This window comes from Saccopteryx bilineata, chromosome X, assembly GCF_036850765.1.
Source record: "Saccopteryx bilineata isolate mSacBil1 chromosome X, mSacBil1_pri_phased_curated, whole genome shotgun sequence".
Classification (NCBI taxonomy): Eukaryota; Metazoa; Chordata; class Mammalia; order Chiroptera; family Emballonuridae; genus Saccopteryx; species Saccopteryx bilineata.
Genome location: NC_089502.1, coordinates 108,989,322 through 109,013,766, shown reverse-complemented (window position 1 = coordinate 109,013,766; position 24,445 = coordinate 108,989,322). Strand labels below are relative to the sequence as shown.

Below are 24,445 nucleotides of genomic sequence, written 5' to 3'. Positions count from 1 at the left end.
TAGAAGAACCTGTAGGACCAGAAGCCACTAGGGTGTGGCAGGGCGGCGGGGTGGTACAAAGGGTCTCAGCGGTACCCATGACGCACTGACCCCGCAGGTGGATCCTGCGGAGAAACAGCTGTGGGGAGATCTGAAAAGAATCAGGACAGAGACTTGCGCTGGAGGAGAGATAAACAAGGCAAAGAAAGCGAAACGGGTCCCAAGCGGCCACGCAGTGCCCTCTAGCTGGGAGAGAGGCACGGCAGCGCCAGAAGAGGACGCCCGAGAGCTAGTGCAGGCTTAGTTGTGGCCCCTTCCTGCTTCCAAAGGGTCCCTGCGCTAAGAGCCGGCAGGCAGTATGGAAAACCGAAGTCGTTGGAACACAAACAGTGAGGCATTTTTCGCGCCAGTACAGAGTCAGGGGCTTGCATAGACTCTGTTTCTGTCAGAAATTATTTTTGATGCTCGATTTGTCACACAAGTTTGGCCAGTAGGAGTCCCCTCAAGCTGGCTCCCGTGTCCTTTTGCCATTACCCACAGTTTCCTGGCACAACAGAAATGTGCCAGGCTCACCTTGTATATCTTCGAATACACAATACTGGGAAGTATGCATAAAATATATAAATCTATACATGTGTATTTAAAACAATGAGTTTAGATCGAAATTTCCAATTGACAAACAATACTACACCTCTCCTTTTTTTACCCTTAAAGATTAGGACCTATGAAAGGAATTTCATTTTGTCTGTCTCAGAATACAAAGAGGTCAGTTTTGACGTAATGATACTGACGTGATGAGAGAGGCCTGCAGCGGGGAGGCAGATGCAGAATGAGATGGCAGCTCCCAGCTGGCCACCCCCACGTGAGCACCCTGTCTCTGCACAAACCAAACACACTACATAGTTGTTGTTTTTTTTAAGATTTTAAAAAAATTATTGATTTTCAGAGAGAGGAGAGGGCGGAGGAGAGGCAGAGGAAAGCATCAACTTAAAGCAGTTGATTCTCATGTGTGCCTTGACCTGGCAAGCCTGGGGTTTCGAACTGGAGACTTCAGCATTTCAGGTTGAGGCCCTATCCACTGCGTCACCACAGGTCAGTCTACATAGTTTAATTATAGTGCAAATTCTGCCCAGTTTAAGGTTTGGTTCTGAACTAGATTATAACTATGAGTCAGATTGGAAATAAAACACCTTTTTATTTTTAAGTAAAAATAACAAAAATTGATTTAAAAATTAAAGGAAAAAAACTAGGAAGAAGAAGAAGAAGAAGAAGAAGGAGGAGGAGGAGGAGGAGGAGGAGGAGGAGAAGAAGAAGAAGAAGAAGAAGAAGAAGAAGAAGAAGAAGAAGAAGAAGAGGAGGAGGAGGAGGAGGAAGAGGAGGAGGAGGAGGAGGAGGAAGAGGAGGAAGAGGAGGAGAAGGAGGAGGAGGAGGAAGAGGAGGGAGAAGAGGAAGAGGAGGAGGAGGAGATGACAAAGCAACAAAAGCCCAACAGGTTTTTCTGGAGTAAAGTTTCATAATATTATAAATAAACAAACTGTATTTCTTCTCTGGTGATCATGTGGCTACTAAAGCAAACAGAAATGGGGGCAGAAGTATGATGAGTTTTAATCCACTCAAATTTTAGATATTTGCACCCAAACTTTCTATTATTGATTCAGTTTGTTCATGTGGAACTAAAGACCTCTGGGGATATGCTGCAAAGGTCTGAGAATTCCTAGTGAAGATGATACAAAAAAGGCATATCCAGTCTGAAAATCACCTAAAGCCTGTGTGGGTCAGAAGCAGAATAGAAAACTTCCTTGTGGTCAGGTTTAAAAGTAGGGCTTTTAATAGATACAAAACTCTTCAGATGTTCCATTTCTTCTCAAGTGATTTTGTGAAGTTGTGTTTTTCTAGGAATTTCTCCATTTCATCCAAATATTCTCATTGATTGGGATAAAGTTGTTCAGCAAATTCTCTTTGAATGTCTGTGGGTCAAGGTGATAGCTCCTTTTCGTTCCTCTTGTTGGCTATTTATGCTTGAATTCCTGATAGGATGCAGAATAAGGTGGCATAGAAAGGAAAGAATAGGAAGCTAGCATTTAATGGGGACAGAGTTTCAGTTTGGGAAGATGGAAATTTCTGAAGACGGATGGTGGTGATTGTTGTACAACAGTGTGAATGTGCTTAATGCTAATGAACTGTACACTTACAAATGGTTTGTTATACACCAATACTGAACTATCAGAAAGGGAAACTAAGAAAACAATCCAATTTATAATTGCATAAAAAAAAATAAAGTAGGAGGTAAAAGACCTATACTCAGAAAATTGTGAGACATTGAAGAAGAAACAAATAAGTGTAAACATATACCATGCTCATGGATAAAAAGAATTAACATCATTATAACGTACATACTACCCAAACAATATATAGAGTCAATGCAATTCCTATCAAAATACCAATGGCATACTTAACAGAACTAGAACAAATAATATAAAAATTTATAATGGAACCACAAAAGACCCTAAATAACCACAGCAATTAATCTTGAGAAAGAAGAACAAAGTTGGAGGAATCATGCTACTTGATATCAAACAGTACTACAAGGCTATAGTAATCAAAACAGCATGGTACTGGCATAAAAATAGACATATAGATCAATGGAACAGATTAGAGAGCCCCAAAATAAATCCACATGTATATAGTCAATTAAAATTTGACAAAATATGCAAGAACGTACAATGGTAAAGAGAGCCTATTCAATAAATGGTGTTGGGAAAATTAGACAGATTCATACACAAAAAAATGAAACTAGATCACATTTTTACACCATATACAAGAATAAACTCAAAATGACTTAAATGTAAGTCTCAAAACCATAAAACTCCTAGAAGAAAACATAGGCAATAAAATCGCTGACATTTCTCTTAATATTTTTTCTGATAATATGTTCTTGGACAAGGGAAAAAGAGGAAAAAATAAACAAATGAACTACATCAAACTAAACTGTTTTTTTCACAGCAAAGGAAACCATCGACAAAATGAAAGGCATCTTACTGAATGAGAGGAGATATTTGCCAAAGATACATCTGGTAAGGGGTTAATATCTAAAATTTATAAAGAACTTTAAAAAGTCAACAACAAAATAATCCAATTTAAAAATGGGCAAAGGACCTGAATAGACACTTCTCCAAAGAGCACATACAAACGGGGCCAAAGACATATGAAAAGATTTTCAACATCAGTAATCATCAGAGAAATGCAAATTAAACCGCAATGAGATACCACCTCACACCTGTCAGAATGGCTCTCATCAATAAATCAACAAACAACAAGTGTTGGCAATGGTGTGGAGAAAAGAGAATCCTCATGCATTGTTGGTAGGAGTGCAGATTGGTGCAGCCACTAGGGAAAACTAGTGAAGGGTCCTCCAAAAATTAAAAATGGAACTGCTTTATGACTGAGCAATTCCACTTCTGGGTATATACCTAAAGAAACCCAAAACTAATTCAAAACCTAATTCAAAAGAGTATATGCGCCTGACTGGGCGGTGGCGCAGTGGATAGAGCGTTGGACTGGGATGTGGAGGACCCAGGTTCAAGACCCGGAGGTCGCCAGCTTTAGCGTGGGCTCATCTGGTTTAAGCAAAGCTCACCAGCTTGGTTGGATCCAAGGTCTGCTGTAGCCCCCCAGGGTCAAGGCACATATGAGAAAGCAATCAATGAACAACTAAAGTGCCACAATGAAAAACTGATGATTGATTCTTCTCATCTCTCTGTGTTCCTGTCTGTATCTGACTCTCGCTCTGTTCTGTAAAAAAAAAAAAAAAAAAAAAAGAGTATATGCATCCCTATGTTCATGGCAGTATTATTTACAATAGCCAAGATATGGAAGCAATCCAATTGCCTGTAAATAGTGGATATCCACTTCTACTGGATAAAATAGTACATATAGACAATGGACTATTACTCAGCCATAAAAAAGAATGAACACTTAACCATATGCGACAGCATAGATGGACCTAAAAGGTATTGTGTTAAGTGAAATAAGTAATTCAGAGAAAGACAATTACCATATGATTTCACTTTTACGTGGAATCTAAAGAACAATATGGATGAACAAACAGAACAGAACAGACTCATAAATACAGAGAGCAGACTGATGGTTGCCAGAGGGGAGGTTGGTTGGGGAGTGGGTGAAAAAAAGGTGAAGGAATTAAGAAGTACAGATTGGTAGTTACGGAATAGTCATAGGGATGTAAAGTACAGCATGGGGAATGTAGTCAGTAATATTGTAATAACTATGTATAATGGCAGGTGTGTACTAGAAATATCAGTGGGAACATTTTGTAAAGTATATGATTGTCTAACCACTATGCTGTACACCTAAAACTAATACAAAATAATATTGACTGTAAACTTTAGTTGAAAAATAACATTTTTAAATGGTTAAGATGATAAATTTGCTGTTATGCTATTTTATTACAATAAAAAAGTCAAAGGTAAATGGCTTTCGTGGTCCTTTGCCTTGTAGTTGTAGCAGTCACTGACTGCTGGCCAGCCAGAGCCAGAACTGAATCAAGATGACAGTCAGCTTCCAAGGCTCCTAATCATGGCCCCTCCCAGTCACTTAGGTATAGTAGGATTAGACAAATTGGCCATCTTATCTTCCAGCCCTGTAGGGCGGCCCCAGAAGGCAGCGAATGAAAGAGATGGGGGCACAATGGAAGGCCTCTCCTATTTCTCCTGATGATCTTCACCCACATTTCCCTCCACTTGTTTTTCAGCTCACTTTTCATCTCAAGTGCTTCTCCTCTTCCATCCACCCTTTGGCATAGCGCAGGACCTGAGTGAGCTTTCACTGGGCCTCGGGGAACACACGTGTGCACTCAGGTGCTGGCTGACTTTCCAGGGCAGTAATCTGCTTTCTGCTAAAACAGGACTTGATCTTCTGTTAGCCCTAATCATCAATTAGCACCCTATTCTGCAGAGACAGTGATGGTCCAACATCACTGCTATCTCCACCTCCTCCCACTTCTGCCGTCTCTTCTCCTTTTCCCAAGGTCTTGGGGCAGACCCACGACTAAGCTCAGTGATTAGTGTAATGCTAAGACAAAAGTGGGCCTGACAAGGGGTGGACCACCTCCAGGGCTCAAGCTGGAGGCTTCCCCCAGATGTCCTGATCTTCCTATGCTGGACCCCCACTGAGACCGCACTTCACATTGTTCTCAGAGAGCTTCCAAATGACGTGGCAACCCCATGGAGAGAGGGCAGGCAGGACTGGTCATCTCTCTTTAGACAAAAGAAGAACCTGACCCAAAACAGAGGGGTCGCCCTATCCAAGCCACCCAGCCAGTCTGTGGTGGTGCTGGGAAGAGGTGGTCCTGTGTCCAGTGCTCAGAAGGGACCAGGCGAGGCAGGCAATCTCAGAGGAGCCCCACTTTCAGCTCTCAAATTCTTGGATGCTCTGATTCTTTGAGCCTGGTGGAGACAGGCAGACAGAGCTCCCTGGGACCCAGGAAGAGGGGAAAGTGTGGATTTGGAAGTCATAATAACCTGGGCTTGAATTCTAGGGATCTGACATTGTTACATTAAGCTACACTGTGAGCCACTTGAACACGCTAAGTTCGTGCTACAAGCCCCTACGTTCACGTCTTTGGGTATATACCCAGAAGTGGGATTGCTGCATCATACAGTAATTCTATTTTTAGTTTTCTGAGGAATTGCCAAGCTGTTTTCCACAGCAGCTGCTCTGTCACAATCTAATTTTAGAATAGTTCCTTCACCTCCAAAGGAATCCCTGTCATTCCCCATTGCCCCCCTCCCCCCCAGCCCCTGGCAACCACTAATCCATTTTCTGTTTCTATGGATTTGCCTGTTCTAGACATTTCATATTAATGGAATCATACACTATATGGCCAGACGTCCCCAAACTACGGCCCGCGGGCTACATGCGGCCATTTATCCGGCCCCCGCCGCACTTCCGGAAGGGGCACCTCTTTCATTGGTGGTTAGTGAGAGGAGCACTGTATGTGGTGGCCCTCCAACGGTCTGAGGGACAGTGAACTGGCCCCCTGTGTAAAAAGTTTGGGGACCCCTGCTATATGGCCTTTTGTGACTGGCTTCTTTTGCTCACCATCATGTTTTTTGAAGTTCATTCATGTTGTACCATGGGTCAGAACTCAATTTTTAGTTATGGCTGAACTCCATTGCATGAATAGCCCACATGGTGTGTATTCATTCACCTGTTGATTTACTTTTTGACTGTTTCTATCTTTTCACCTCTTGTGAATAGTGTTGCTATGGGAATCTTGTACAAGTGTGGACATGCTTTCAATTCTCTTGGGTAAATACCTAAGAGTGGAAGTGCTGGGTGCACTTTCTCTTGCAGTTAAGAACATACAGCTTTCCAGGTGTTCTTGGACAGTAAGCCCAGGTTTCCAGGCTGCCAACGGGCCCTGGCAAGATTGTGTTCATGCAATATTTCCTTCAATTCCATGCAGAGCCCCTAACCTAGCACCTGGCATGTGGTAGGCACTGACCAATGCTAACAGCTTATTCTTGCCATGGGTGGCCAGCTGGGGCTCCATGCAGCTTGGCAGCCATCTGCAGGAGTGGCCGTATCACCAGGAGCTTTAGCATGGAGTGTTGTAGAGTCATGGAACTGAGAACAGGAAAGTGAGGCCATGAGCTCATGTTTTGATTTTATTGAGCTTAATGTCAACCTAGAGGAGGTACATGATTTCAGGACTGAGCAGAGAGAAGCTAATGAAAGTCAGAAGAAAGATGTGTTCCCTAAGGAGGGCCTGTGAAGGAGGGCAGGGCCTTTCTCCATTAGAAACAGGTAAGGCTGCAGAATTGGGCAATTAGCAAGTAATTGGTGCCCCTGCCAAGTGCAGAGCCAGCAGCAGCCAGACTGCAGTGGCTGAAGAGGAACAGCAGAGGTAATCCCATCTGGAACACTTGAGAAGTTTACTTTTTTTTAAGTGAGAGGAGGGAAGATAGTGAGACAGCCTCCCATGTGCACCCAAACCGGGATCCACCCGGCAACCCTTGTCTGGGGCTGATGCTTAAATCAGCCGAGCTATCCTCAGCACCTGAGGCTGGTGCCCGAACCAGCCGAGCTGTCCTCAGCACCTGGGGCCAATTGAGCCACTGGGAGGGGAAGAGAGAGAGAAGGGGAAGACAGAGGGGAATAGAAGCAGATAATCACTTCTCATGAGTGCCCTTACCAGGGATTGAACACAGGATGTCCACACGCTTGACTGATGCTCAATTCATTGTGCCAACCGGCCAGGGCCAAGAGAGATTTACTTTATTTTTTTATGATAGAGACAGAGAGAGACAAAGAGAGGGACAGATAGGGACAGATAGGAAGAGAGAGAGAGAGAGAGATGAGAAGCATCAATTCTTTGTTGCAGCTCCTTAAGTTTTTCATTGATTGCTTTCTCATATGTGCCTTGACCAGGGGGCTACAGAAGAGTAAGTGATCCCTTGCTCAAGCCAGCGACCCTTGGGCTCAAGCCAGTGACTATGGGGTCATGTCTATGATCCCACACTCAAGCCAGCAACCCCGCACTCAAGCTGATGAGCCCGCACTCAAGTCGGCAACCTTGGGGTTTCAAACCTGGGTCCTCTGCCTCCCAGTTCAACAGTCTATTCACTGCACCACCACCTGGTCAGGCAAGAGGGGTTTACTTTTGAAGGCAGCTCTAGGGGGAGGCTGTAGTCAAGGGCAGTCCAAGGAAAGGTCATGAACTCGGGAGGAAGACTTGAGCAGGTGGGGTTTAAATGTCTGTGGGCACTGTCAGGTACTACATGAGGGTTTCCTAGATGAGCACCTTGGTGACTGAAGGAGATACAGTTCACAGGGAGCAAGGGGAGGGGGAAGCAGAAAACAATATGCACAATGGAGTTGCCCCGCCCCCAATTTTGCCCCTTCCCTCATGAGGAGGAGTACCCACCATGGTAACTTGTATCCATGTGGGTCCAGTGAGATAGCCTGACCCTCAAGGAGGCTCCATTTCCAGGCGTCAGCCTTGCAAAGCCCCCCAAAACCCCCTAAGTCTCAGGACTCTGGGGCAAACCAGATGGAAGAGGCACACTGTGCTTTGGGTTGTTCCCCAAATCTGAAAATCCTGACCCTTGGGCTCACTGGACCTACAAGTGAGTGCTGGGCAGTAGAAGAGAACAGTGGACACATAAACAGGATCAAGGGTCCATGGCAGCTCCTGCATCCAGCTCAGAAAGCCAGGAACTCTGAGTTTGATTCCAAGCAAATCCTTCTGAGCTGCCCTCAGAGGCTCACCTAAGGAGCCAGGAAGCAAGGAGTGGGGGAGGAGGAGGTCTAAGTCCAGGGCCCAATTAAGAGATCAGATGGTAAAGGGTTTGGGGGCTTTTGAGGTCGAGGAGGCCCAGGCTGATCCTGCAGGTTGTATAAAGCGCTGTAACCCCCAGGCAGCGCCAGGGCAAGTGAACATCAGGGACAGGGCTTTCTGGAGCCATGGCCCAGCAGTGGGGTCCCCAAGGGCTTGCAGGTGGGCAGCTGCAGGCCGGCTTTGAGGACAGCACCCAGGCGAGCATCTTCACCTACACCAACAGCAACGCCACCAGAGGTGAGAATGTAGGTGCCCTGGAGGCTGGGTTACAAAGGCTGAAGAAGCCCCCCTATGACAACAGGCCCTAGTGGCCATATGGGGGGGCTAGCACCCACCCCAGCCAAGAGAGTCTTCTGTACATCATCACCAGCCAAAGGGTCTACTCCCTTAGCTTTTATGATGACACAAATAAGAGGGTTCCTTTATGAATAGAAAAGGATATCATCCTGACTAGGTAGTGGCACAGTAGATAGAGCATCGGACTGGGATGCAGAGAACCCAGGTTCAAAACCCCAAGATCGTCAGCTTGAGTGTGGGCTCATCCAACTTGAACCTGGGCTCACCAGCTTGAGCATGGGGTCGCTGGTTTGAGCATGGGATCATGAATATGACCCCATGGTCACTGGCTTGAGCCCAAAGGTCGCTAGCTTGAGCCCAAGGTCGCTGGCTTGAGCAAGGGGTCACTCGGTCTGCTGTAGCCCCCGGTCAAGGCACATACGAAAAAGCAGTCGATGAACAACTAAGGAGCCACACGAAGATTTGATGTTTCTCATCCCTCTCCCTTCTTGTCTGTGTGTCCCTATCTGTTCCTCTCTCTGTCTCTCTCTCTGTCTCTGTCACAAAAAAGAAAAGGATATCAGAATACCAAATATGCATTTTCAAACCCTGTAGGCTTTCTAAACCCGTTGAGAATCCCTGTCCCATGAAAGTTTATTGCATTTTCCTGTGGCCCCATACTGCTAGTGAACACTCATTACATTCAAGTCTGGGGAAGTACCTGGGTCTGACTCATCTTTGCATGTTCTGAAGCCGAAAGAAGGCAAGCTCCAGGAGCAGGAGGCTTGGGGGAGGAGGTGAGTGATGTCTACAACCTTAGGGTCAGAGGAGCCTGACCCAACTTGTCCAACTCCGTGCTCAGGGCCCATAGCCTTACAGGGCACATGCTGGGGAAAGAAACTCATTCCACTCTTGCCCCCCCTCCGCTTAGAGTTGACTCATGGAGAAAGAGAGCCAAGGCCCCCAAAACTGAATGAAAGATCTGTGAAGGAAGCTGAGTTTTGTCCCAGGAATGGCCCAGTCAAAAAGCTTTGCCTGTAAGCCCTTCAAAGAGCTGAGGACACTAGTGATCCTCAGCTCTGGACCCCTCCCCAGGTCCTCCATCCAAACCAAAGACCATTAGTCCCTTCAAGAACATCTCACATGCCTTGCTCTCTTGATGGTCAGGGCAGTGATCAGCAACAGCGTTCCCGAGCCACACTGGTTGAGAACCCTGAGGTTCGCCTCGACCTGACTGATAGCGCCTCACTCAGAATAGCCTTGATGGAGATGGAACAACACTCCCCCTGGGGGCCCCTCGGGCTCATCAATGCCCAAGGTTCCTTTTTGTAATTTTTTTTTCAAAATTTCCAGTTTCTACCAAAGTAGAGATAAAAGTATAGTGAACCCTTGGGTATCGATCGTCTGTCTTATTTCATCTGTAACCCTCACCACTAAACCCTCCTCCTGATTTTTGGAAGCAGATCTAAAACATCACACCATTTTCTCTATAAATCTTCAGTATGTAAGTATGTAAGTATCTAAGAGAAAAGGACTCTTTTTTTTTTTTTACAGAGACAGAGAGAGGGAGTCAGAGAGAGGGATAGATAGGGACAGACAGACAGGAATGGAGAGAGATGAGAAGCATAAATCATCAATTTTTCATTGTGACACTCTTGTTGTTCATTGATTGCTTTCTCATATGTGCCTTGACCGTGGGGCTACAGCAGACCAAGCAACCCCTTGCTCGAGCCAATGACCTTGGGTCCAAGCTGGTGAGCTTTGCTCAAACCAGATGAGCCCGCACTTAAGCTGGCGACCTCGGGGTCTCGAACCTGGGTCCTCCACATCCCAGTCCGACGCTCTATCCACTGCGCCACTGCCTGGTCAGGTGGAAAGGACTCTTTAGAAAACGTAACCACAATGGCATTATCATACAAGGTAACACTGCCTTGATATCATCATATCCCAGTCGCCTTTACACATATTTTTAGTTTACTTAAATCAGGGCTCAAATAAGGCCCACACGTTCCTATTAATTGATAGGTCTTTTCATCCTTTTTGAAGTTAGAGGTTCTCCCTTGATATCTTTGCAATTTAACTGTTAAAGACAATAAGTCCCTGGAGTCACCCACTTCAGACTTTGCAGATGTCTTCTCATGTGTGGCTTTCCATGCCCCTCCCACCTCCTTTGTCAGGCTGTTTCTGTAAAAACTGGCAGTTGATCTGAAGGTCTGCCGAGAAGCTGGCTGGATCTGTCAGGTGTTTTGGCAAGACTGCTCCATTACAAGGGTGTCCTTTTTTCCAGGGTGTTGGCAGCTGCTGAAGCCCAATGCCTGGACCCATTAAACCACTGGAGATCACAAAAATAGCATTCTGATTGTCTTCATCTGTTAGCTGGACTACTTCAATAAAGAGAAACATGCCCTCACCTACTATTGTGTTCCCCTCGGGGGAGTGAGTATTGGAAAGGCAGGAAAAATGCTTGATTCTTCCCTTTTATCTCTCTCATTTCAAAATAATGACTTGGTTCCCCAATGTAGCCAGCTGGGTTGGACCTCTGTGTCTCCTTTCCCACCAAGCATTATGTTCTCAAGGGCTTTGGGTGAAAAGAATAGAATATCATTTAATTAATCATTTGCTTTTATCCCACACACGTTCACTGGTCTCAGAATATGTCATCAACATAACTGGCAACAGCCTGATTACCAGAATCGGGACGTTTGGACCGGTGTTTTTATCTTTAGGGATATGCCACTAGGTTCACAGAGGCAAACTAGTATCTTTTCAAGCCACTTAGAACAGTCCTTCTCTGTGTGATTATGCCAACAAGTGGCCATGCATTTAAGTCCATTTGTTTCACTTTTTTTTATTTTCAGGGATTGCTTTTTAAAATTTAATGTTTTATAATTATGTAGTAAAATATTTACAGGGTTCCAAATTAAAATCTAGAAAACAAGGTCTATTTGAGGAATCTTGTTTTTCTGCCTTTCCCCATATGTGATTGCCTCCCTGTATTTTTATTTTTTTATTTTTTATTTATTTATTTATTTACAGAGGCAGAGATAGACAGGGACAGACAGACAGGAACAGAGAGAGATGAGAATCATCAATCATTAGTTTTTCGTTGTGTGTTGCGACTTCTTAGTTGTTCATTGATTGCTTTCTCATATGTGTCTTGACCGCGGGCCTTCAGCAGACTGAGTAATCCCTTGCTGGAGCCAGCGATCTTGGGTCCACGGTGGTGAGCTTTTTTGCTCAAGCCAGATGAGCCCGCGCTCAAGCTGGCGACCTCGGGGTCTCGAACCTGGGTCCTTCTGCATCCCAGTCCGACGCTCTATCCATTGCGCCACCACCTGGCCAGGCGCCTCCCTGTATTTTTTAGAATACCTTTACTCGGGTGTTGACTGTGATACCCTTCTCATGTTTAGGAGTCCCAGAGCTTTCAAGAGGGAGGAGCCGGCCGGGGCACCTGCATGGATGCACTGCTAGAGGCAGAGGCACATTTAACGGCAGGTGCACCAGGCGTGTGTCCTGGGCTCTGACTTCTGAAGGGCCCTGCAAAACCCCAACTTTACATTCTTTTCTAATGACACCGTTTGGTTTCATAGGTGCAATTTTAACATGAATAGTACATAATATTTTTTTTATTTAAAAATACGGTTAAGCCCTGGCCGGTTGGCTCAGCGGTAGAGCGTCGGCCTGGCGTGCGGAGGACCCGGGTTCGATTCCCGGCCAGGGCACACAGGAGAAGCGCCCATTTGCTTCTCCACCCCTCCCCCTCCTTCCTCTCTGTCTCTCTCTTCCCCTCCCGCAGCCAAGGCTCCATTGGAGCAAAGATGGCCTGGGCGCTGGGGATGGCTCTGTGGCCTCTGCCTCAGGCGCTAGAGTGGCTCTGGTCGCAACATGGCGACGCCCAGGATGGGCAGAGCATCGCCCCCTGGTGGGCAGAGCATCGCCCCCTGGTGGGCAGAGTGTCGCCCCTGGTGGGCGTGCCAGGTGGATCCCGGTCGGGCGCATGCGGGAGTCTGTCTGACTGTCTCTCCCTGTTTCCAGCTTCAGAAAAATGAAAAAAAATAAAAATAAAAAATAAAAATACGGTTAACATGTAATTTTTTCCCCTCTCTTTTTTTTTATTTTAAGGAGTCCAATATTTTCTTCTGTGCCGGGGCCTCAACTGACCTTAATCCGCCTCTGACTAGAGGCCCGCTTCTCTGGCCTCCACATTCAGAGTGCTCCTGTCCCCCCACTACCATGCACAGCCCTTGTCCTTGCCCTGTCCCTCTTGTCCCTGCCCTGCACCCAATGTTGACTCCATGGGTTGTCCAGGAAGGTCACTCAAGCTGTCTCATTTTGAAACTGCTCCAGCCCCTTGCATTACCTGCAAACTGCAATGTTCCAAGCACCTCACAGTTCCAGTTGCTATTCTCACACTAAAGCTCTGTTCTTTCCGGGTAACTCAAACATATATTAGAACATCATAGAGTCACGTCCTGGTAATCCCAAGGGGCTGAGCTGACTGATTTTCAGCTAGGGAAGCTGGAAAGGCCCCCAGAGGCCAAGGGCATCTGAATCAGGCTTTATGGTATGGAAGGGAAGAGGACCCAGGTTCAGGGGAGAGTGTGAGAAAAGATCTAACAACAGAAAGGCGTAAAATGCACAAGGAAAACAAGGCAGGGAGTCAGGGGATGCAGGGGAGCAGAAGCCTGCTCATAGCACTGCAGGGGGCTGGCCCAGCAAACTGAGGGCGGTGAATCAGAAAAGCGAGAGATACCCAGGAGATGATGAGAAGTTTTGCTTTGTTGAGTTCGAAGATACCCGTGTAGCTGTCTAGCAAGCCATGTTCTCTGGCCTGAGAGACAGGGTGGAGGGCAGGTTGTTTGCGGATGGGCAAAGCTAGAGGGTAGGAGCCAGCTGCAAAGGTGGCAGACAGGAGCGTGGGAGAGGTGAAGGCAGGCTCTGGCAGGGTAGGGACGGGAGGGATAGGGGTAGCTGCGCAGGTGGGTAATGCTGCTTCCTACTCTGTACCTCCTGCCTCCAGGCCCCTTTGAAGGCCCCAATTACCACATTGCTCCCAGATGGGTGTACCACCTCACCAGTGCCTGGATGATCTTTGTGGTCATTGCATCTGTCTTCACCAATGGGCTTGTGTTGGTGGCCACCATGAGGTTCAAGAAGCTGCGCCACCCTCTGAACTGGATCCTGGTGAACCTGGCGGTTGCTGACTTGGCAGAGACCATCATTGCCAGCACCATCAGTGTTGTGAACCAGATCTATGGCTACTTCGTTCTGGGCCACCCTCTGTGCGTCTTGGAAGGCTACACTGTCTCCCTGTGCGGTAAGCCAGCTGAGGGCCCAGGCTCGGGACAGACTCAGCCTGCTGTGCGTAAAGGGAACACTCACACAGCAAACTCCTAGGTGTGCCTGCAATGCACATGTCCCAAGGGAGACAGACCTGCAGGGGAAACTGGGCCAGAGTCATCATTTAGGTTGGAGGTAGAGATTTGTACAGTCCAACACACCCTAAGTGAGTGGTCTGAGGTAGGTTCTTCCCGGGGGCGGCCAGTTTGGGGCCCTGGAGCTGGCAGGTGAAGAGACAGATATAGAGCCAGAACAATGTGGGAGGGGAGGGCTCTGGGCACCCCAAACAGAACACCCACCGAAATCAGGGACATGTTCTCTTTCAGCTCACCTGTGCTGGCTTTTTTCCAGGGAAAGAAGAATTCTCAGATCTGTTTTCCCATCCCCATCAGTAATATCTCTGTGGGCAGTGGCTCCATTCAGGTTATCATCAGCTGAGAAATACCTGTGTGCTGGGCTTTGTCCTGGGCCCAGACCTATAGGATGCTGCACGCAGGGTCCCAGCCCCGAGGTGTTCCCAAGGCCTAGGAAGAGGTAACCCTATCGCAGATAGTGACTACACAGTGCCATCAGTCTTCTCAAAAGACTGTGTACTGGAGGGGCTGAATCTGGAATCAGCAGAATGAGAAGGAGGCTGGGGCGAGGTGGCTGAGGAAAGCTGGACACAGTCAGTGGTTGGGTGGGCAGACAACTGGTGAGCAAATGCAGAGCAGGTGACAAGAGGTGGGCAAGTCTGGGGTGGCACACTCAGGAGCAGGGACTTTATTATGGGAGGAAAGGACTGGAGGGGAAGATCCAAGAAGCTGGAAGATGGAAGGGAGTCTGAGGGAGCCAAAGCCACATCAACAGGAGTATTGCGGAGTCTAGAGCAGAAGTTGAATCTGTCACACACTGGGCGCCTTGTGAGGCGAGGTGGTTGGCATGAGGCCCAGTTTCTTTCTCAGAGATACACAAGGAAGAGAAGGATAAGCAGGCCTGATGAGGACCAGGTCCCCTCCAGCAACTCTTGTATCATGCCCGCGTGAGAGAACAGAGGGCTGCAAGTTCACAGCCTTGGTGTCCGCTCAAGATGTCAGGAACCCAAGGGCCACGGCACTCAGCACGTGCAGCCTGTCTCCAGGCCCTTGGCTGTCAAACCAGATGAAACTTGCAGCTGCTGTCCCATTTTTAAACTTTCCCAGGGCCACCAGGTCACCAGACCTGGGTCTTTAGTTCCCACAGCTAACTTGGGCTTGTCTCATTGCCATCTAAACTGATGTCCAATTCGGATGCTAAGGAGGTGAACAATAGAAAGAGAAAGAGACACTAAGATAGGAGGGATTTGGAGGAGGGGAGCCTGGCCCCAGATTTGAATTACTAGTAGTATAAACTCGACTAACTTGCTTTATTTCTCTGCTCTTCCTCTATTTTCCAACATCTGTAAAGGGGGAGCAGAACTTGGGGAAAGATTTAAATAAACACGTTGACCCCTCCCATAACCTTATTAAGTAGGTGCTAACATGATGCCAGCACTTCTGAACCAGTTTTGGCGCCACGGGCGCCCCTGGCCCTCGAGGAAAACATATAGATAGACCCCATCTCAGAAGAATGTTTGCAAATACACACAATATCCACAGAATTACAAAGGACTACAATGATATTGAAATATAGTTATGAAAGTATTAAACAGTAATTAGCAACATAGTCTTTCATTTAAAATATTAGTATTAAAGTCATAATACTAAATTTAATTACAATTAAATAAATAGTATTAGAAGTATTTTTTGAAGTGTTAGTGATACTATTATTTATTAAAGTGTCAACTGGATCTGGCCTGACAGCCATTGAACTTTCAAAGCAGAAATGGGGTCCTGGCCGGTTGGCTAAGTGGATAGAGGTTTGACTCTGCATGTGGACATCCCAAGTTTGATCCCTGGTCAGGGCACACAGGAGAAGCAGCCATCTGCTTCTTTTACCCTCCCTCTCCCCCTTCTCTTACTTCCTGTCTCACAGCCAGTGGCTCAATTGGTTCGAGCATCAGTCCCAGGCGCTGAGGATAGCTCAGTTGGTCCGAGCTTCGGTTCCAGACAGGGGTTGCCGGGTGGATCCCAGTCGGGGTGCATGCGAAATCTGTCTATCTCCTTTCCTCTCACTTAAAGAAAAAAAAGTGGAAATGAACATAGTGATACTGGGAAATGTCTGCCACTTCTGTAAAGTGACCAAGTCATGGGCACTGCTAATGCTACCACACTCATAATGAAAGGAAATGCCAATGTCTATTAGAAGTTAGTGGAAACAAAAATATCACTTTCCCACCCCAGTTCATGCACTTCTGAATTCTGTGCACAGACCTTTGGGGTCCAAGTGGGACAGGAGACATTGTTTCCACCTGCCAAGTGGAGGAACGTAGTGGGATACCAGGGAGAGGGTTCCGAGCACCTAAAAGAGTGCTTACTGGCAGGAGGGAGGAGGGACACAGCTATTGGCTAGGATCATAGCATGTCAGTGTCATGCTGGTGTGTACATGGCCATCGGGGTTACCTCAATGGCATCAGAGGAAAGGCTGATGGCCAAGTAGAAGAAAGAGGAGAAGCAAGGTGGACCAAGAGGCTTGGGGGCAAGGAGAAGCCCCATGGGAAAAAACGGGAAAGCAGGTGTTAGAAAAAGAAACTGACCTAGAGATCCAGTGCCCCCTGGACCTGAAAACACTCTTTGGAGAATGAAGTTGTGCAGGTAGTTGGGGAGTGCCTCTTCCTCTGGAAACCTGTTCACTGGTCCGAATGGAAGAAGTGACGTCAGAGTTCAAAGTTGTCACCTGTCTCCTCTCTCTCCTGCAGGGATCACGGGTCTTTGGTCACTGGCTATCATTTCCTGGGAGAGGTGGCTGGTGGTCTGCAAGCCTTTTGGCAACGTGAGATTTGATGCCAAGCTGGCCATTGCAGGCATCGCCTTCTCCTGGGTCTGGGCTGCTGTGTGGACAGCCCCACCTATCTTTGGTTGGAGCAGGTAAGAATGCCAGATTTCCAGGAAGGCAGCTTGTTAGAACAGAGAGGGGAGGGTCAGACTCCCTTTGTGGCCTCAGGGCAAGTAGCTCTCTGTCTTTGGGTCTCCACAGCCCCACAAATAGAGTGCGGATGGACCCGACTTTCCCTGAGACCCCTTTAAGAGTGCATTGTCTATGAACTTATGAATCTGGCTGGCTACATGGGCCCCGTGGTCCCCAAGCCTCTGGAAAGGTCAGTTTCTCCCCAGTGTGAGCTGCTCATAGGAGCACATGGAGAAATGCCTACAACTTCAGGCTATGGGCTGACCTAGTTGACCCCAGAAAAATGATTCAGGTATTCACAGATGTTCTTAGAAGACAAGAGGGTGCCTTACCCTTCCTTTGTGAAAAAAGGGGATGTGATCAAGGTAATGAATGTGTTCTGAAACCAGATAGTGGCAATGGATGTAGTAAATGCCACTAAACTGTTCATTTCAAAAATGGTTAATTCATGTAATGTGAATTTCACCTCAATTAAAAAAAAAGCGCTGGCCAGTTGGCTCAGTGGATAGAGCGTTGGCCCAGCATGCAGATGTCCCAGGTTTGATCCCCAGTCAGGGCACACAGGAGAAGCAACCATCTGCTTCTCTTCCCCTCCCTTTCCCTCTTCCTCTCTCGCAGCCAGTGGCTTGATTTGTTTGGGAGTTGGCCCTGGGCAGTGAGGATAGCTCAGTTAGGCCAAGGGTCAGCCACAGGTGCGGAGCATAGCTTGGTTGATTTGAGCATCGGCCTCAGATGGGGGTTGCTGGGTGGATCCCGGTAGGGGGCGCATGTGGGAGTCTGTCTCACTCTCTTGCCTCCTCTCGCTTAAAAAAAAGAAAGAAAAGAAAGAAAAGAAAGAAAGAAAGAAAGAAAGAAAGAAAGAAAGAAAGAAAGAAAGAAAGAAAACCTACCTAAGTCAGTGCCATGCCCAGGCTGGGGAGTCCCAGGTTGCTTTGCCCATATCAGAACAAGCTGCCGGCCCTTCTATCCAGGTACTGGCCCCATGGCCTGAAGACTTCATGTGGCCCGGACGTGTTCAGCGGTAGCTCGTACCCTGGGGTACAGTCGTACATGATTACCCTCATGATCACATGCTGCATCATCCCACTCAGCGTCATCGTGCTCTGCTACCTCCAAGTGTGGCTGGCCATCAGAGCTGTAAGCCCCCATGCCCTCCTGCTTTCACCCCTGGCTGGTAGGATCATGAAGGCCAGGAATGTCTGGGCAAGGACAGAGGGTCACCCAGACTGCTTTCCTGCCCCCAAACCAAATGTGAATCTGGCAGCTTCTTTGGGACTGCAGTTACAGCCCTGGCTCCCTTGCCCTTGTCCGTATAGAATGGGAAAGGATCGCCCCACCCACCCAGTGGAGGGGCCCAATAAGGGAGCAGAACTGCATTATCCTTGAGCCAGTTCCAGGGGCAGCCAGATTTGCAAGTGAAATCTGCAAATTAAGAAGTGTTTTTATGGCCCTGGCCGGTTGGCTCAGAGGTAGAGCGTCGGCCTGGCGCGCGGGGGACCAGGGTTCGATTCCCGGCCAGGGCACATAGGAGAAGCGCCCATTTGCTTCTCCACCCCCACCCCCTCCTTCCTCTCTGTCTCTCTCTTCCCCTCCTGCAGCCAAGGCTCCATTGGAGCAAAGATAGCCCGGGCGCTGGGGATGGCTCCTTGGCCTCTGCCCCAGGCGCTAGAGTGGCTCTGGTTGTGGCAGAGCGATGCCCCGGAGGGGCAGAGCATCGCCCCCTGGTGGGCAGAGCGTCGCCCCTGGTGGGCGTGCCGGGTGGATCCCGGTCGGGCGCATGCGGGAGTCTGTCTGACTGTCTCTCCCTGTTTCCAGCTTCAGAAAAAAATACAAAAAAATAAATAAAAAATAAAAAAAAAAAGAAGTGTTTTTAAAAGACCTGAGGGCTGTTGAGACTGGCTAAGGCAGGGGTCCCCAAACTTTTTACACAGGGGGCCAGTTCACTGTCCCTCAGACTGTTGGAGGGCCAGACTATAAAAAAAAACTATGAACAAATCCCTATGCACACTGCACATATCTTATTTTAAAGTAAAAAAACAAAACGGGAACAAATACAATATTTAAAATAAAGAACAAGTAAATTTAAATCAACAAACTGACCAGTATTTCAATGGGAACTATGTTCCTCTCACTGACCACCAATGAAAGAGGTGCCCCTTCCGGAAGTGCGGCGGGGGCGGATAAATGGCCTCAGGGGGCCGCATGCGGCTTGCGGGGCCTTAGTTTGGGGACCCCTGGGCTAAGGAGTGGATTCACATGTGCCATCAGCCGTCCAGTGCCCACTCTTCACTCTCCTCCTCCCTGGGAAGTTGATCCTGTCCACAGCCACAAACATCTCCCTTCCCTGCGCAACCTGGGTTACCATGGGGAGCCCTTGCAGGAAACTGGAGCAAGACAGGAGACTGAGTTTGGGTCCTGGGGCGCTGAGAGCTCTGTGCTCCCTTTGTAGTCTCCTGAACACCGTAAGTAAGTTGTTCCTTTATCAATTAGCTAAGCTACAATTAGCTTGATCTGGATGTGCCATCTGTTCCTGTTGGGATCCTGCCTGGCACAGGTGGTAGAAGGCCTTTTGGGGTGGTGCCTTTCCTATATGAAGCTGCTTGTGCCCACAATCGGATCAGCCTGTGCTTATAAGCTCTCTCTAGAGTGGAGGTCATGGGCTCAAGATAAGCTCACCTCATCTCACTACCTTTAGCCTGTGATATCCTCCTCCTTTCTCCCCCCACCCTATTGGTGATCAGGGATCAGAACCAACTTAACTGGCTCCCACCGGTGTCCAACTCTGGCTTGGGCCACATTAGGTCTGAGTTGTGGAGCCCAGGCTCCAGAATGTGTTGCCTGCCCTCACAGTTACTCCTCATGCCCATTCAGCTGCCTGCCATCAGTCCCTGCCCATAGCAGGCAGTGGCCAGCCCTATGCCTTCTCCTGTCCAGCCCCTCAGACGTGATTACAGGAGGGGACAAGCTAATAAGGGATCAGGTAAGGCTAAAAATAGTCTCCTTAGCTCCTGCCCAAACTCCTACAGGAGCCAAACTAAGCCAAGAGCTTGGAAGGACCCAGCTCCAGGCCATCTCAGCCAGGTTCAGCTGCGTGCTGTCTCAAAGCCTGCACAGCTCTGACGAGGCCGTCCGGGGCCAGGCATGCACTCACTCGGGTGGGAGGTGGGAGCTGGCTGCTGGCTAGCCTGGTGCAGTAGTAGGCGGGCCCATTCCTTTCTCCCCACGACTCCCGATCCCTGGGCTACCTGTCACTCACTGCCTTCCAGACTTGGTGCCCAAGCAATAGGAACAATGAAGTCACTTCAGATTCTGAGCCTGAGAGACTCTCCCTCCCACTCACCGTCCCTTGGCATGACTGTCTCCCCCAGGTGGCGAAGCAGCAGAAAGAATCTGAGTCTACCCAGAAGGCCGAGAAGGAGGTGACACGCATGGTAGTGGTGATGATCCTGGCATACTGCCTCTGCTGGGGGCCCTACACCTTCTTTGCATGCTTTGCTGCTGCCCACCCGGGCTATGCTTTTCACCCTCTGGTGGCTGCCCTGCCAGCCTACTTTGCCAAAAGTGCCACTATCTACAATCCCGTTATCTATGTCTTTATGAACCGGCAGGTAAGTCACACTGTAGGCAAAGCAATCTAGAAAATAGACCCTGAAAGAACCCTGTGATGGCTCCCACCTGGAATCAGGTCTGGACTCCGGTATGACCAGAGAAGGCTCAGCATGCTACCCAATCCCAGGCAGTCCTCCCTGTGGCTCCTTTTATGGTCTCTGCCCGAGGGTGGGCGTTTCCTGCAGCGCCTGCCTATAGCTACGCTCTTCCCTTCTGTTGGCCTCAGGGCTATCCTAGAGCTCAAACACCAGAGGGTTTCCTGAACACGGCCACATTTACCCTAGGTGTGCACAACTCTTCTCTCAACCTTCATCTTTCCATCTTCAAACCCTAACTCTAACCAGGACATAAAAGAGGCCCTTTTCGGTTGCACTGACCTATGGCTTTTGTGGCTTTATAGGTTAGTTCAGGGCAGACATGGCTGTGGTTCCATCCAAAGTCCTTCCAGATCACAGCAAGCATGGGCTGACATATTGGGGGGCCCCCCCAGCAAACTGCCCATGACTCCTAGACTTCTTTGTAGATTACAGATGACTATTAAGGTTCAGCATCTTCCAAGTGCTATTTGCCTTATCCTTCCTTGAATCCATCACGTCCATTTCATTAAGGTGAATCCTTTGATGTGACTTGATGGTGACCAGAGACGTCTATGGGTCAGAAATACCTCCCCCTCAGGGACCTCTTATTTCACCAGACCCAGTCTACTCCTCCCAACTGGCTCTTCTCTGCTCCTCCATTTTACTGTTGCCCCATGGCTCTGCCCTCTACCACCTTTCCCTGACTCTCTGTTGAGTTCCTTAAGCATGCATTCTTTTGGTAATGCTTAAATATTCAGTAGGGCCAGTACCACAACTGATTCCCCAGGATTCCATTCCTGGCACCTCAATACTCAGGGTATAAATCTATCCCTGATCCTTGTTTATCATTCACATAGGTTTCTTTAGGTATGGCTTTTGTTTGCGAAATCCTAGGCTAGCTTGTCAAATACTGCCTTTGCTGCCCTGGCCGGTTGGCTCAGTGGTAGAGCGTCGGCCTGGCGTGCAGGAAGTCCCGGGTTCAATTCCCCGCCAGGGCACACAGGAGAAGCGCCCATCTGCTTCTCCACCCCTCCCCCTCTCCTTCCTCTCTGTCTCTTCCCCTCCCGCAGCCAAGGCTCCATTGGAGCAAAGATGGCCCAGGCGCTGGGGATGGCTCCTTGGCTTCTGCCCCAGGTGCTAGAGTGGCTCTGGTCGTGACAGAGCGACGCCCCGGAGGGGCAGAGCATCGCCCTCTGGTGGGCGTGCTGGGTGGATCCCGGTCGGGCGCATGCGGGAGTCTGACTGTCTCTCCCCGTTTCCGGCTTCAGAGAAATACAGAAAAAAAAAAAATACTGCCTTTGCTTGAGTCTTTCCATTCTCCCCCTCCTGGACAGATATCTGTACTTCTGGACCTCTCCAGGCTTTCAAACTTTTCTTTCATCCTTTTCACATTGGTATACCTCCCTGTTGCATTCTGAGAGAAATTTCTGGAATGAAACTCCATGAGGACATCCCTACTGATGCCCCTAGGACACAGTCTGGCACAGCATGGGTGCTCAGTGGGTAGATGTTAAGTGAATGTGTCAAATTAATTCCTCAGCCTCACCTGCCAGCTCTTCAGCTGAGTTGATTCTGCTGTTTAGCCTATTTCTTATGTTATTGATTTCAACAATTATGTTTGTTTTTTTTTTTGAGAGTTTTGATATTGGAGGGAGCTAGAGGTAGTCAAGAATGGGTCTGGAGGCCCTGACTGGTTTGCTCAGTGGATAGAGCATCGGCTCAGTGTAGAAGTCCCAGGTTCGATCCCTGATCAGGGCACACATGAGAAGTGACCATCTGCTTCTCTCCTCCTCCCTCTCCCCTTTCTTTCTCTCTTCCCCTCTTGCAGCCAGAGGCTCGATTGGTTTGAGCATCAGCCTCAGGCACTGAGGATAGCTCTGTTGGTCTGAGCATTGGCCCCAGACAGAGTTGCCAGGTGGATCCTGGTCGAGGAGCATGTGGGAGTCTGTTTTACTATCTCCTCTCCTCTCAATTAAAAAAATAGGTCTGGAATATATAGGAAACACATCTGGTCTGCATTCTCAAAGCATTGTGGTTAGCTCAGTGATGATCTGAGATATAGTCTGAGAAATGAATACAGTCCAGATCTTTTTAGGGGTCAAACATCAAAGAACAAGGCCCTCCTGGTGTCGGAAGACTCTCTTGGCTAAAAAGATGAGGTGGTGGCTAGACTGTTGTCTACCTAGTCCTCACCTAGCCTCAGAATTGATGGAATAGAAACAAGATGACAATCACATTCCCTTTCACTAAAATGCCTCTTCCTAGACATTCTGGAAACAGGTCACCATGCATGAGCCCCTTAACTGGCATCATCTTTCTGGGAATTCCCTGGGGCACCGTAACAAACTACCACAGACTGAGTGGCTTTAAGCAACAGAAATATATTATCTCCCAGTTCTGTAGGCCAGAAGGCTGAGATCAAGGTGTCAGCAGGGTTGGCTCCTTCTAAGGGTTCTGGGGTAGAATCTGTTCCACATCCCTCTCCTAGCTTCTGGTGGGTACTTGTGTTCTTTGGTTTGTAGACGAGTCACCCTGATCTCTGCCTTCACCTTTGCATGGCTGCCTTCCCTCTGTGCCTGTGTGTCTGTGTCCAAATTCCCTTCTACTTAAAAGAACACCAAACATTGGATTAGGGCCCACTCTACTCCAGCATGACTTTATGGCAATGCATATATATATATATATATATATATATATATATATATATATATATATATATATATTTTTTTTTTTTTTTTTTTTTTTTTTTTTTTTTTTTTTGGTATTTTTCTGAAGCTGGAAACGGGGAGAGACAGTCAGACAGACTCCCGCATGGGATCCACCTGGCACGCCCACCAGGGGTGACGCTCTGCCCCTCCTGGGCATTGCTCTGTTGCAACCAGAGCCACTCTAGCGCCTGGGGCAGAGGCCAAGGAGCCATCCCCAGCACCCGGGCCATCTTTGCTCCAGTGGAGCCTTGGCTGCGGGAGGGGAAGAGAGAGACAGAGAGGAAGGAGAGGGGGAGGGGTGGAGAAGCAGATGGGCGCTTCTCCTGTGTGCCCTGGCCGGGAATCGAACCCAGGACTTCCGCACTCCAGGCCGACGCTTTACCACTGAGCCAACCGGCCAGGGCCGGCAATGTATATTTTAATCACGTCTGCAAAGACTATTTCCAAATGAGATCATATTCACAGACCCCAAGCATTAGGATTTGAACATATCTTTTTGGGGGACACGATGTGACCCACGATAGTCACCATCAGCTGCTAAACTAGATGACCAAATAATCAGGAATAAACCATCCCCATGTGCAAGGAACAACCTGAGCCTTCCTCCATTCACTTTGAATGATAGAAGAAGAGGTGTTAAGTCATCCAGGTGACACTTAATGAATACCTTCCTCTGAATGTCCTACACTTTACCTTTAGCACAGCACATTGACCCTTCTTGCTCTGCTGAATAACACTCTCTGTCCTGCCAGTTTCGAAACTGCATCTTGCAGCTTTTTGGAAAGAAAGTGGATGATGGCTCTGAATTCTCCAGCACCTCCAAAACGGAGGTCTCATCTGTCTCTTCGGTGTCACCCGCATGAGTCTATCCCAGCCTCAACAACAAAAAGATCTGCCTCCTACCAGAAAAATGTAACCCCTGTCCCACTCACCTGGGCTTTGGCCACCACCCATACCATCCCCTCTTCACCATCCCTGTGAAATAAATGTAGTTTCTCTTTGCCAAAAACAACAAAGTCACAGAGAGGGGTACCTGAGCCTCTGAGTGTTCAGTCACTGGGTCATGAGAGCA

At 48.2% G+C, this 24,445-nt stretch overlaps 1 protein-coding gene across 1 annotated transcript; it reads left to right on the top strand.

Moving 5' to 3' along the window:
• Positions 1-8,438: 8,438 nt before the first annotated feature.
• On the top strand, positions 8,439-24,373 carry LOC136317183 (long-wave-sensitive opsin 1). Its single transcript, XM_066249790.1, has 6 exons — positions 8,439-8,575; positions 13,635-13,931; positions 16,771-16,939; positions 17,951-18,116; positions 20,348-20,587; positions 24,126-24,373. The coding sequence occupies exons 1-6, from the start codon at positions 8,464-8,466 to the stop codon at positions 24,234-24,236; spliced, it is 1,095 nt and encodes a 364-aa protein (XP_066105887.1). The 5' UTR covers positions 8,439-8,463; the 3' UTR covers positions 24,237-24,373.
• Positions 24,374-24,445: the final 72 nt, after the last annotated feature.

Bases quoted from the DNA above. Each gene is read 5' to 3' on its own strand.
- LOC136317183 (XM_066249790.1), top strand. From the start codon at position 8,464: ATGGCCCAGCAGTGGGGTCCCCAAGGGCTTGCAGGTGGGCAGCTGCAG. The intron at 13,932-16,770 runs GTAAGCCAGCTG...TCTCTCCTGCAG, and splicing joins CTACACTGTCTCCCTGTGCG to GGATCACGGGTCTTTGGTCA. The intron at 18,117-20,347 runs GTAAGCCCCCAT...TGTCTCCCCCAG, and splicing joins TGTGGCTGGCCATCAGAGCT to GTGGCGAAGCAGCAGAAAGA.